Raw genomic sequence first — 13841 nt, forward strand, 5'->3', positions numbered from 1 at the left:
CTATTTGCGATGTCTACTGACCACCCTTTTTCAAATGACACCTATATTGATGATGGTTTTTACTGTTTTGTGGTAACTAGGGTTGTGGTACCGGTAATACCGGTACCGAAAATCCCGGGAATACCGACCCATTTTTGGTACCGTAATACCGGTACTGAACAAAAGCTAGTACCGGTATTTTCGGTACCATACAATTTTTTATGAAAAATATGTGGACTCTCTAGGGGGAACTGTTTCAAAATGTCGGTCTGCAAGATGACTTTTAATTATATTAATTACCTTCTATAAGTTAAACATTACTAGCTTCCGTTGTACTGAACGGTATGTTTAAATTCCTGCTTTATTTTGTCGAAATTAAATTTAAACGATCTTGTACTAAATTTCAATATATTCACATCTAGCGTAAGAGACGTAAAAATTTGAATTTTTTATTAGCGACATTCTGATAGGTTTCATTATTCACTGGGTGACGCATAATAAGACTATGGTCCAAGTCATGTCTTTGGTTTGCTCTTTAACATTTATTTATAAAATAACGAACAGCGATTTAGTAGCTAACAATTTTAGACTTGGTGAACTACTCCAAATGGATCGATTTGTAATTATTGGTGATCGGAAAATGCAGCAAAACTCCATAGTTTACAAGAAAGCAAGGAGCCTTGGTATGCAGGTCGAAACCAATTTACAAAAAATCAAGAGAGGAAATGCGAATAACCTGATCGGATTTACTGCCATTCTCGCTTTGATTTACTGTTATTAGTAGTGTTTCTTACATTTACCATCGGTTGAAGTCGACAAAAGTCGCAATGCTTAGCAGTTATTTATTTCGAAGTGGCCTAGATTTCGAAATAAACGAAGGTGCCGCATACGAAAAATATTTTCTGTTGAAATGAGTCATGCCATTCCGAATCAACCAAATCAATTGAAAATAATAAACATACTTTTTTGATCAGCACAAATCAATCATCTGAGCATAAGTTCATCAATTTGAGCATTCAATTTCACTTTGAAGCTTATTTCGAATTTTTAAAAAAATATTCGAGTACCGGTACTTTACCGGTACTACCGGTACTGAGGGCTTCAGTACCGTAGTACCGGTTCTCGCCAAAAAGGGTCGGTACTGCGAACCCTAGTGGTAACCGGAAGTCACCATGGATTTTCAAATGACGTTAATCATCAATTTTTGTATGTGTACTAACAACCGTCTTTCAAATGACAGCTATATTGATGATAGTTTTCACTGATTTGTAAATAAAATTGACAAATAATTTCTGAAACCTTAGGATAACAGATAACAGTCGCCAGAATGGAATATTTATCCTCTCAGGGCAAAAGTGGTATTACCTTTATAACCCATTTTTGCGTTTTTATTATCCCATTTCTGCTATTACTGGTATTTAAACGAGTTTTACACTTAATAAAAGGTATACCATTTTTTTCACAGTGAATTTTTAACCCACTTTTGCTCTCAGTTTCTCAAATGAAAATCGTTCAAATTGGGGATGGATGTGGGTAGGGCTTTCATTCGTGTAATGTCCCGGCTAATGCCTAACCACTACACGTTGGATGCGCATTTGCGGCGTATTGGGCTTGCAAAGAGTTGTCTGTGTGCTTGTGATGAGGGCTATCACGACATCGAGCACGTTGTCTGGGCGTGCGTCGGACATTGTGACGCCAGGTCTCAGTTAAAGGATTTCATTAGGGTCCGAGGTAGATCACCCAATGTCCCAGTTCGGGATATGCCAACAAATCGCGATCTCACGTTTATGTCTTTGATTACAACTTTATAAAAATGATAAACATCTCAATTTAGCCCCCGTTTTATTTCTCGTTTTTAGAAGTTCCCTGTCCTACCTTGTAGAGGCGACCAGTGCCAGAGTGCCATTATCTAACCGCCATCGCCCTTATCACTACGCATGCATAGAAGGAAATTGAAGCAGAGCGACCCGAGGTCCGACGACTTTTGAAGGATTCTCCGCGGATCCGAAGAATACCATCCGCCAACTCGGTACAAAATCTACAATTATTACAACACAGCCACTGATAAGCTTCTACTCCTACACTTCTTTTAATTAGCCTGTGAACGATGACGAATTCGACCGATATATTGGCACACAATGACCCCCACTGTGAGCTGTGTTCACAAACACTGCCATTAAGCTGTTGAACAATGTTTGCAATTAGATAGGTTCTTTAAAACTGATGCACAAATAGGCTTGATGATGTTTGCAATACCTGCCAACCTAGGGGTTCTTCTTTTCGTGAAAAATTGAAAAAATACACGATTTTTTCTTTGTCCCGGTCTATTTTGCCCCTTTTATCTGGCAAACCATTCACTCAATAGACCTGCATCCCAAGATGATATTTTCGTACAATATGTAGACAATAAAATGGCATTTAAGATTATTCTAATTTATTTTATTGCAAACATACCGGTATGGTAAGAAAAAAGCAATTCAATTAATTAAAACTAATCATAAATGCATTACTGGTTTTCATTGATGATCGGCATAAAATTCTTCAGAAAATTTTCAATATTTCAATGATTTTGGAACGTTAAACGCATACCAACCTATTCCAGTTCAACTTTTACTTCTATTAACAATTTTTTTTAATGAGGTAAGACATACCAATACGTGGAATGTGTCAATAGCAACAACAGAAAGGAAGCAGATTCGATTGAACCTCATTTTGTTTGAAAATTTAATCCATCGTAATGAGGTATATGATGTGATACTTTATTCGAGTAAATAAGTGTAACTCCTAGTACAATATTTGATGAAATTTATTTATAATATCAATTAAAATGTTTAAAATGTGTAACTTGATTTGGTCAAGCATCTTTAATGTACATATGTATAAGATTCTGCCATTGACTGTGGTTTAGCTTCGTGTTAAAAGAGTGAGAATGCTCAGGAAGATGTTGATAATATCCAGGTAAAGGCTCAGTGTGGCAAAAATGTACTCGTCTGGGCTAATGCTGTGCTGGTGCTCCCCTCCCATCATTCGCTGGGTATCATACACTAAGTAAATACTGAATAGAAGAGCAGCACAACTTGCATATACTAGCGTTATAGTTTTTCCAGGAAAGAAAATGGAAATTATTCCAAACAACAGTAGAATGAGTATGGCCACAAACAAAACTCCGCCCAGTACAGTAAAATCACATTTAGTTTGAAAGGCAAACATCGTCAATCCAAAACATACAATTGCAGTGATGCAGATAGCAAAAAGAACCTAATGAAATAATCCAATAAATCAATTTCAGCTCAATAACTGATAACAAAAGCTCACCTCTTCAGAACTGAAATGAGCTGCTGTAACTCCTAGAAGAAACGACTCTGCTATGGTGAAAAGGATTAAAAAAATGTAGTTGACAGGAGTCTGCCGACGAACGCTGCTGCAGCATGCCATCGATATCAACGTGATCAGCATTATCCCCAGCGCGACCCAAAATAGTTGCGGATTTTGCTGTACCAACAGTTTGGTGGGCTCATGATACATAAACAGTGCTATGAAGCCAATGGTTATACCTAGTTGAACCTAAAAGCACATGAATCAGAAAGCTAATAGTTATTATACAGCTTATGTACATGAATACCGTTAATATTGAGTAAACTTTTCGAATGAATCCTCTTCGAATTATCTCGTCACTGAATTCAAATCTCTTCACAGATTGATCTTCAGGATCAGGATAGATCCCATAAGTTCCAGGCGGCACTGTTGGTTGTCCCATGTTGTCGCGATATTTTGGTAGGTATAAGCGCGATAGATCTTTGCAAACAGTTAATGACACTGATCTTAATATTTACGAGACAAGCTATGAAATCAAATACGACTGTCTCACCAACCTTGAAGTGGGTAGCAGCTAATAGTTTCCAGGGAAATATTGAAGTGGTGGTAAAGGTCCAAAAAAATAGCCTACTAGGTTTCAATTTACGTGCAAGACTAGAAAGCCGTATTTCATACGTGCAGGCAGCAGAGGTTTGTAAGGGTCGTCAAACGGTGGGATAACAATTTTCTCACAAGTTTCCTATCTCATGCCTCCACGCGAGTCTATGTCTATTGATGACATTTGGTCCTTAGACCGGCGACGACTGGGTGCTATTAGCCTTCTGCCGATAGTAGCAGAATGAGAGGGTGCGAACAGATCTAGTCGAGAAAACATTGCCGTAAAAATGAATAGTTGATCGGAAATTAGCCCCAATAAGACTTTAATCTGACTAGTATCGATGATCGCGGGTCAATACGTATTGAAAATTCACCGCGTCTGTTTTTATGAACCTAATTTCAAGCTCCGTTATTGCTAACAAGCCCGTCCATCAGGTTAACAATCCTTTATATTTCTCTTCAGTGTTCGTTATTATCGCTCGTACACTTGTATTCCACAAACAATCCGATATGGAAAATAATAAATACTTTCCTTGATTTATAACATCTCGCGCTATCATAACTCTTTGCCTGTATAATGTGTTATCACTCGGTAGTTTTCAACCCAATAAATATATCGCAGAGAAGAAGTAGCGAATTCTGTCTAAATACTGTTGCAATAAATAGTGATCCGGTCCATTACGCGGATAAGATTAGATTTTCTAGGTAATACTTCCACGGTCGGCCGTGTGGAATTCAAATTGCTTTTGTTTAGGGAACGTAAGATACTATCGGTGGCCGGCTGCTCAGAGTTTAAAAAGAACCAAAAACTAAACAAGATCTTTTTCGAGTGATCGTATACTCGAAGGCTAACTAAACAATTACCTAATAAAATATGCTTTACAGGTTGCATCGCTTGCGCTAGGAGCGAATCCTAGACCTTATACCCTTCCAAACCACCAACTCCGCGACACCTATGGAAGAGTGTGATGAATCGTCGTCCTTCCATTAAGTAGGTGGAGCATCAACACTTCCCGTCTACCTTATCCCTTATCCATTCCCGTGAACGATGGAGATGGAGGCGGCCGGCAATGATGGCTATCATGTTGTTGAGGTTTTAATATGGGTCGGATTGGTATGAATTCCTACTTAACATTTCCTAAGCAACTCTTATTAGATAATCAGCAGTCAAACATGATGGAGTCAGTCTGCAATCCGCCAAAATCATCGTCACACCGCAACGCAACGTGCAGGCAGCAGAGGTTGGTAAGAAAGTCTACCGGTGCGCAAATGTACCGGTACGGTTCTCAAAATCTCAACACGAGTAAACAAGCGATGCAGTGCTTCGACTCCTACAAAAAAAACGAGTGGTGCACACCGTGTGCCAGTAGTGATGCATATTTTACTCGATTAACGCAAATAATTGATTAATCTCTAAAATAATCGAAAAATCAATAATTATTAGCTTTCGGTAAAGTCGAGTAAATCAATTAATCGACAACACAATTCATGTCTGGCCTCTGGCCCATATTACTATCAGTTCATACATTTTGACAGCGCCTCGGGCGAGATCTGCATTAGTGAACATCTATGGGTCGTACTCTACCAGGGAGGACAAAATTGAAAAAAAAAAAAGGTAATGATAAAGATATTAGGTTTTACACCAACTGACATAACCCCAGATTATGAGCCGGATGAACTTCGTTTGACAATACTCGGTGGATTGTTTACATGAGAGTTACGTGAGTTCGAATGAAACAGATGAGCACCCGTTGCACTCGCAATCTGACAAAGTAAACAAACCACCGAGAATTAGGTTCTTTACTGAAACATTTAACCTCACTTTTCTTAATAGTTCACTTGTGCTGTTCACATGGACTAAGAAAAATGTATGGACGACTAGATTCACTCGAAGCAAATCGTCAAGAATTCTTCTAAGTCCATGTAAATAGTACAAGCGAACTGTCAAAAATGAACACTCAGTACATTTGTGACGTCACCGTAAATTATTGAATTGAATACTTTATGCTGACGTCACAAATGAATTCGGGTGTTCATTTTTGACAGTTCGCTTGTACTGTTTACATGGACTTAGAAAAATTATATGCAATTTGCATTTTGATCGAAACTAGTCGTCCACAAAAATTACACGACAATTAGGTTCTTTACGGACACAGTTAAACTCACTTTTCTTGACAGTTCACTAGTACTGTTTACAAGTTTTGTGGACGACTAGATTCGCTCGAAGCAGATGGCAAATAATTTTTCTAAGTCCACGTAAACAGTACAAGCGAACTGTCAAAAAATACTATTGCCTGAACGGATGAAATACTGCTTTCTAGTCTTTTCGTTCGAGTTTATTTGTAATGTATTCAATAGCGATTCTCCCATCTTCTCAATAAAGGGCGAACACGAAATTATTGCGACACTGAAAATGTCATGCCAATTTTCTTATAATGTTTAAAATCAAACCAAAATTTTAGGGTAATTTTATACATATATTTACTTCAAAAATCCAAAGAAAATTTAATCGATGAAGTCTTGAGTGTAAAATTGAACGCATTTTCGCTCGATGTCCTCCATCAAAGTCTTTACAGTGTCATCCGGTACCAGTTTCTCAGTTTTTTTCCATTTTCTTAACATGTCCTTCTCGTCTTTGACTGTCTTCTTGTCTTGATTCATGTCCTTTGGAACAAAATGGACAGAATTGGCCTCATACCACTCCAGGACACTTTTAGAATAGTGGCGTGATGCCAAATCTGGCCAAAATAGCGGAGCTTCGTCGTGCTGCTGCAAGAACGGCCAAAGGCGCTTCTCGGGGCACTCATATCTCGCCATTTACTGTGCCCTTTGTCACGAAAGGCTCACTCCTCAGTCCGCAAGAGCAGATGGCCTGCCAAATGAGATATTTGGAGGCGAACTTCGACATTTTCTTCTTCTTAAATTTGTCGTCCACATAGAACTTGCTCTTGCCGGTGAAAAACTCCTTAAGATAGGCTTTTATATACGTTTCGTCGTCCATCACACAGCAGCCATATTTTGTCAGCATCTTCTCGTAGAGCTTCCGTGCCCGAGTTTTGGCCGTCGATTGTTGCCGCTCATTGGCGGTTTGGGAAGCTCTGTACCTTGTATGTATGTAATCCAGCTCTCTTCTTTGCATTCTGGACGTAGCTCTGCGACATGCCGATCTTTTTAGTCAAATCATGGCTTGAGACGTTGGGATTTGCTTTAATCATCCGCTTCACCTTTCCCTCCGTCTTTTTGTTCTCCGGTCCCGGTTTTCTTCCAGCTCCTTTGCCGTGGTCCAACGTCAACCGCTTCTGGAACCGCTTCAACACTCTGGAGACGGTTGAATAGTGAATGACCAACATTTTTCCCAACTGCCGGTGCGACAGGTCAGGAAATTCCAGGTGTTTGGAAAGAAATTGTTCGCTTGACTCGCGTTGGTTCACCTCCATTTTCGTTGAATCGAAAAACACGACTTCAAGTTTGACAGCATGTAAACAATACACATCAATGAGAAAGTGTGCAAAATTTGGTTGATTTTTACCCAATGATAAAAAAGTTATGCCCTGTTGAATGTGTCGCAATAATTTCGTGTTCGCCCTTTAAGATGTAGCTCCGATGGCTTTTTTGTTCAGTACGTTTCCGCATGTATTTGAAAAATTTGGATGTTTCGTGAGAAGGTAAATAGTTTTAATCGCATACATTTCTATGCAGGTAGGGTAATGGGCCTAATTTCGCCCTGTTTCAATTACTACTGTACCCATTTGAAGCTGTTGGTTAGAGCAGTGTCTGCCATTTTTGTTCAACAAATTTGCTCAAATGGTAGTGTGATAAAAAATCTTTTATGGTGCGAAAGCTGTCCGTAAATATTGGAAAGATTCTCGTATATCCCATCAAACAATTCGTTCGACTAATGAAATCGATGTGTAATAAACTCACGAAACTCGTTTCGTGGTTTTTATGAAAAACTCGAAACCCCATATGCCTGTACTGAAAATTTCTCAACGGCTACATGAGATGTTTTAAAACAAGTTTTATGCAAATTATCTTGAAAATTATGTCAATTATCATAACCTCATGCTTTATTATTCAAATCTGACTTCATCGAGCTATTCAAAAAAACCGTTTTAATCAACGATCGCCGGGTAAAATCAGCACCGACACAATAGAAACCACGAAAAAAATCGTCGCGTGATTGAATATTATTAAGAAATATAGGCAGTGCTCCTTACAGCCGGCTTTCCGGAGTTCAAGTTGCTTATTTTGCTAATCATATTAATACAACAAATGATAAATTTCTCAAATTCTCGGCAGCCGGCTGCCCAGATCAATTATTACATGATAACGCTATTGGCACACTTACTAACAACTCTCCCATTCCCGTGATACATGTGGAGATACAGAGGATTCCTCGGTCTCTAGTAGCAACATGTATCGGACTAACATTCCTTTCTTTCCCAGAAGATTTGCATTCGGACGTGGCCGGCGTCGGTATTGATCAGCATGCAGGGATCAGAATAGATTGTACAATGTGGCTCATCATGTTATTTCCAAACATGTTGTTCCAATGAACATTTTGCAACCTAATTTGGTTCTGGTCAATAACGGAGTAGCAACTACGGGCGATCTCTTATGCTTATGATATTCAAAAAAGCTGTTTTAATCCACCTAGTGGTGTAATTGTGCCTTTCTTATTTATCCAAATTATGATTCCATGATTGGTTATGTTTAAACATCTGTAAAATTGTTATTACGGTAGACACTCACAAGTGCTCGACTGCCACGAACCTGATGAGCGACGTGTCGGCGCTGAAACACTTGCAGCAAAAAAGTAGAATATTTATTCTGCTTAATCAGTGTTAGTTCAATTTGTCTTCATGCTAATTTATTTTGATATGCGGTGGTGAGGGTATAAGGGTGAATGTGAAAGGGTGACCTTACTCCCTAGCTTATATTGGTAAACAGCGCGGGTGTGTGAGCAAGGAGTTTAAAGGAGGGAGGTTGTGAAGTGAAAAGGAGGGGGGTAAGGTAAGTAGGGTGGTATGTGAGTGGATGGGGGTAACCCTCAACCGGATCCCCCAGTTACGCCCTGCTTAAGTTTAAGAAAACGCATCTTAGTCAAAAAAATTAGATTTAGGGACTAGCTTGTTGGTTTTTAGAGTGATTGTATTCCTTTCTACAGGAGTAAGGTAAAAAAGTTTATGCTACATTTTTCATTTAAGATTAAGAACGTGAACATCATGTTAGCAATATATGAGAAACAGGTGTGAATTTAATTTCGGAACTAAATGTATACCGATTTATATGGGAATTTCGCATGTGACCGCATTCTGCAACTTGTAACTCCGGAACCGGAAGCCTGAAATGCAGTAGCAGCCTATGGGATGCTGCACTTTTCATTTGAGACAAAACCTGAGTAAGGCGGTGGCATCTATATTGCCACCTTTTCATTTCGTTCATAACGCAGGAATATGATGTGAGAAGTGTTCCAATCTTATGAAATCTACTTGTTAGGAATCTGGCAACTTTTCTTATTACTTTTGTTGAGATACAGTGAAAAGTTTCAGATTGGTGAAGAGGTTTTTGAAAACAATACGGCGATAACCTTTTGAAAATAAAATTGGCTCTATTTTGAAAAAAATACTCTAGACTCTATAAATTGATGATTCAAATTCTATTCTATTCTAACCCTTACACAGCCAGTATTGAAAAGCATCCTGGAAAACACCACAGTTAGTATGTAGTGTTTTTCTTGTCAACATTAATATTTGAAGCTTATTTTCAAATGTCGCAATTATTAAAACGGCCAGGCCTACTGTGCAGAGTTGGGTTTGAAGATGTTTCAAAATTAGACGGCAATTAAATTATTCATTTAGTGAATAATTTAATTAACGAATTGTTTTGAATCTTAAAGGAGGAAGAAACGAGGACAACCGTACCGACCGTTTCAGTTTAAAGGGAATATAATAAATCGTTGGGAGTGACTTGGCTAAGAAGGTTATTGTCACTCCTTTGGTCCTTTGGGATGGGACAGACCCTATAAATTGATTATTCAAATTTGTAAAAACAACTATTAACCCTTGGTTTACAAGTGGTAAAAATAACAAAGAAAAAAATTAAATGAATAAATGAACGTCTGTAGGCTGTGATCTCATTGTTCAACTTATCCTCAGAACCCAGGGGGTAATTGCATCATTTCATTCTGAATTTCGGATCCAACTCGATTGTCTTTATATTCGCACCAATCTCGTTGGAACAAAACAGTTTTTATTACGAAATAAATGTAAATATATTCTAAACTAAGTGAAAAAACCGTTTCTATTGATATAACATTGATTAATAGCCCCAAACTCTGGGCCTTATAAAAAGTTAAAAGTGGATTTTCAGAGTGATTGTATAGCTTTTCCATTGGAGAAAGGGAAAATGGTTTATATGGGTAGTTCGGGTGTGATCGGATTCTTTTACTTATGACTCCGGAACCAGTACTTCGATTCAAATGTGTCGGACCAAGAACGAAAATGTAAATGAAGCTGATGATAAGACCGGAAAAAATTGCAAGGGGCAGCCCTATGGGGTTGCACGAACTGTAGACGTAGGACTATACTTCTTAATGTAAAATATTTATTTTCTTAGTACTTAGTGTGTGGGAAAAAACACCCGGACCGATGAAGAAAAATCAAATTTTAAACAATATAATCACATCTCATGTATAGACCAAGCTTTCTAGTTGCTCTCAAACAGATCCTAAAAGTTCAAACACCCATGGATGACCCAAAGTTTGTAGATATGTTTCGATGCCACAGGATTGTAAAATGGTTAATATTACGTCATGAAAATTTAATTCTTCCGTGACAATTTTTTTGCCTGCGAAATGCCCTGTGTGTATGCAAAGCTCATGATTTGCTGGGATATCAGCATTGATCGGAAAATGCTTTCCAACGCTGCGCATTGCATACATACAGGACATTTTGCAGGTCACCAGAAGCAGTTCATTTTACCACCGCCACATGTTCATTTTACCCACTCGCTATAAACATATCTCATTTTTGGACATGTTTAGAAATCAAGAATCATGTTTGAAAAAATGTGTTTATGACGAATTATTTTTACCAGATATGTACAAAACATGTCTAACAAGAAACATATAAGGTAATTGTAATATCTCATTCACTTATTAGTTAGGAAATAATGACTTTGCTTAACGTGTTCATTTTACCGCCAGTTCCCCTACCTACCAACATATTCGCCCAAAACATTGAAACCAAGCGCACAATGCAAAATGAGTCAACGCTGATGATGATGGGTAGCGCGAAAGAGACAACTAGTATCACCACGACACTTTTAGCGCATTTCACTAAAATTCCACGCGGCTTTTCCCGATTGAAAGGAACGGCAGCACTCCATGAAACGCCGCGTTCAGCCCATCTGTCATAATATCGTGATTTTGCATAGCGAGGGCTGAATGATCACATTTTGTTCCAAAAAACAGCCCTGCGTTATGCAACGATTTGTGCAGGTTGATTATACCAGTTGCAAGTGGTGCCAAATTCACCAAGTTCCGTGAAATTCCTCTTAAATTACAGAATTGATAAAATTGCTCAGATGAGCTAAACTAATTAATCAAATCCTGTTTTAAAAACTGTCCTTGCGTTTAAACCAAAATGGGAAGCTTATTACTACCACTACATTACTTAATTTCAAGCGCAAATACATGTGCTAGGTAAACCAAAAATTTACTGGCAACATTACAGCGGCATTTAGGAAGCAGTTGGAGCGGTCGCCTGTTGGACGGCACAGGGTGGCGTACCTCCACAGCCAGTGTAATGGACTTCTAACTCAGCTACACTGGCTGTAAAAAACAGCGCAGTGTTCTGCTCAGCCAGTCGTTCAACCGGCAACTGAGCGTGTCTGGCCAAGTCCGTCCGTTTAAATAGTCGATGATGACGTCATTCATAGAAGCGTAGCGCGCTAGGTACACAAATCTGTCGTGCTGGACTAGGGAAGCGCTATCTTCTGTGTGTAAATGCGCGATATTTTGACTAGGTTGTTCATTATTCAAATGTATCAAAAATCTTTAGATTTATCTATTGGAATCTATTCTTAGAAGTATTTCGGGGCGATATGCGCAAAAAATTTGAAAATTTATCGTGAGGTGGCTGAATTATATACGTTTAAAATTGGACCACTTTTCGTTAAATACCATTTTTGTAGAATTTGCAACGTGCACCCCTATATCGAAAACAAAGACGTAGTCCTACGTCAAAAGACTAGAATACGAAAAGTAAGTTAGTATTCTGTTAACTTGGCATATGCCAAGTAATACTCATAGTATGAGAAGGATTCAAGCCTATCATGAAAGGTTTCAAATCAGTATGGTGGACCAAATTTATGCTCTTTTTAATGGGCTGCATGGTGTCTGATCCCATGAGAATTTGCTCGGAATACTACTGAAAGGCACACATATCAGCCAGGTTCAATTAATTCAGCAAGTACCGGCGTTGAGGTGTTAGAAACGATCACCGTTTTGTAATTAACCTAACCTGTTATTCATTTCAGGTACTGCTTTTCTGACACTCTATAACTCAATGGTTTTGAAGTAGTTCCAGTTTGATTGACCCTCCAGCTGAATCAAAAATTTGACAGTGTTTGGGAACAGTAATGGCCACCTAGCTCTACTGATGGGGTAGCAATGTTAGCATTAAACTTGAGTGGACGCAGAGACAAGACTGCTGATCACCGTGGCTTGAATCTCAGGACTTTGCAGTATACTGCCACTAAGCTAGAGTCGGATTCTGATGAGACGACGTCCGTCGAAATGCAAACTCCATAACTAATTTAGTTATAGGTTTTGTGCTTTTCACGCACAAAGATGGTTTTAAGCATCTCTGTTGACCTCCTCAGTTTTTACGTAAATATTTCTACGCTGGGGAGAAATATAATATCGAGCTTTTACTCTATTTGTTCCACTTAGGAGGAATATAGCGTAGTGTATCTTTTTAGATCTGGTATAAAATAGAGCAGGAATTTAGACCTAGCGATGGATATGCCGTAATAGTAATGAAATTCAGTTGAAATTCACCATCGAAAAGCAGACACCAGTATTTCGACTACAACGTAAAATCTTTTTCAGTGTTCGTAGTGTCTAAATAAAATTCCCATTGCTACAGCCTTTTATACAGAAACCGGTTAGAAGTGGATTGGTAGGTACTAGATGCGTCAAGCTGGTCCGTTTTTTGCATTCGGGTAATGTTTTGAAAAGCCGTGAATATCCGTTAGCTTGATCTCGATTAAGTAAAGATGAAGGGGACTGTTTGAAAATTCTAATCGTCCAACATCTGGGATACATTTTACGTTTGATAATATTTTCCCTTTAGAAACATTTTGAAATTCAATTACAAGCCATTTTGCAAGTTTTTGGGTTGGGATACCTACTGCACCGTAAGGAGACTGGAGAATGGCGGACCACTATCGATTAACCTGGAAGTCCAAATATATAGTCGGTCATGATGCGGAGCACTTGGACAGTGCAGACTACAACGCTTATAATTCGAATACAGGTTAGAATCATTACAATCTATTGGACGAGGGAGAAAAAATCGATATCGTTTCTATTAGTTAGCTATACTTAACGATGGGTATTAAACTGAAATATGAGACATAATAACACGGTGTTACAAAATAAAAACCTGTTTTAATTCACCTAGTGGTGCAATTGTGCCTTTCTCATTTGTCCAAACTACGATTCCATGGATATGTTCAATACAATGATGGAAATGTATATTACAATGGATCGACAGCCAAGATCTTGAGATACTAAACGTCGACACTGAAACATGGCTTGAAACTAGCGGCGTTTAACTAGTTTTAATTTTAAAGTAGCAACCCCACCTAAGCCTTTATAGGTCAAATGAGGTTGACGATTTTTAGAGTGATTGCATAACTTTTCTATATGAGAAAGGCAAAAA

The 13841-nt window shown here is 38.5% G+C and overlaps 2 protein-coding genes across 4 annotated transcripts in view; both read right to left on the reverse strand.

The window, feature by feature from the left end:
* The window catches only part of LOC131693311 (uncharacterized), a 903090-nt gene that overhangs the window by 151571 nt on the left and 737678 nt on the right, over positions 1–13841 (reverse strand). The window lies entirely within an intron of this gene.
* LOC131693314 (protein lifeguard 2-like) lies at positions 2884–3736 on the reverse strand. Its single transcript, XM_058981036.1, has 3 exons — positions 3602–3736; positions 3295–3543; positions 2884–3237 (listed from the first exon to the last, which is right to left on the reverse strand). The coding sequence occupies exons 1-3, from the start codon at positions 3734–3736 to the stop codon at positions 2884–2886; spliced, it is 738 nt and encodes a 245-aa protein (XP_058837019.1).

The sequence above is a fragment of the Topomyia yanbarensis genome, chromosome 3 (assembly GCF_030247195.1).
Source record: "Topomyia yanbarensis strain Yona2022 chromosome 3, ASM3024719v1, whole genome shotgun sequence".
Classification (NCBI taxonomy): domain Eukaryota; kingdom Metazoa; phylum Arthropoda; class Insecta; order Diptera; family Culicidae; genus Topomyia; species Topomyia yanbarensis.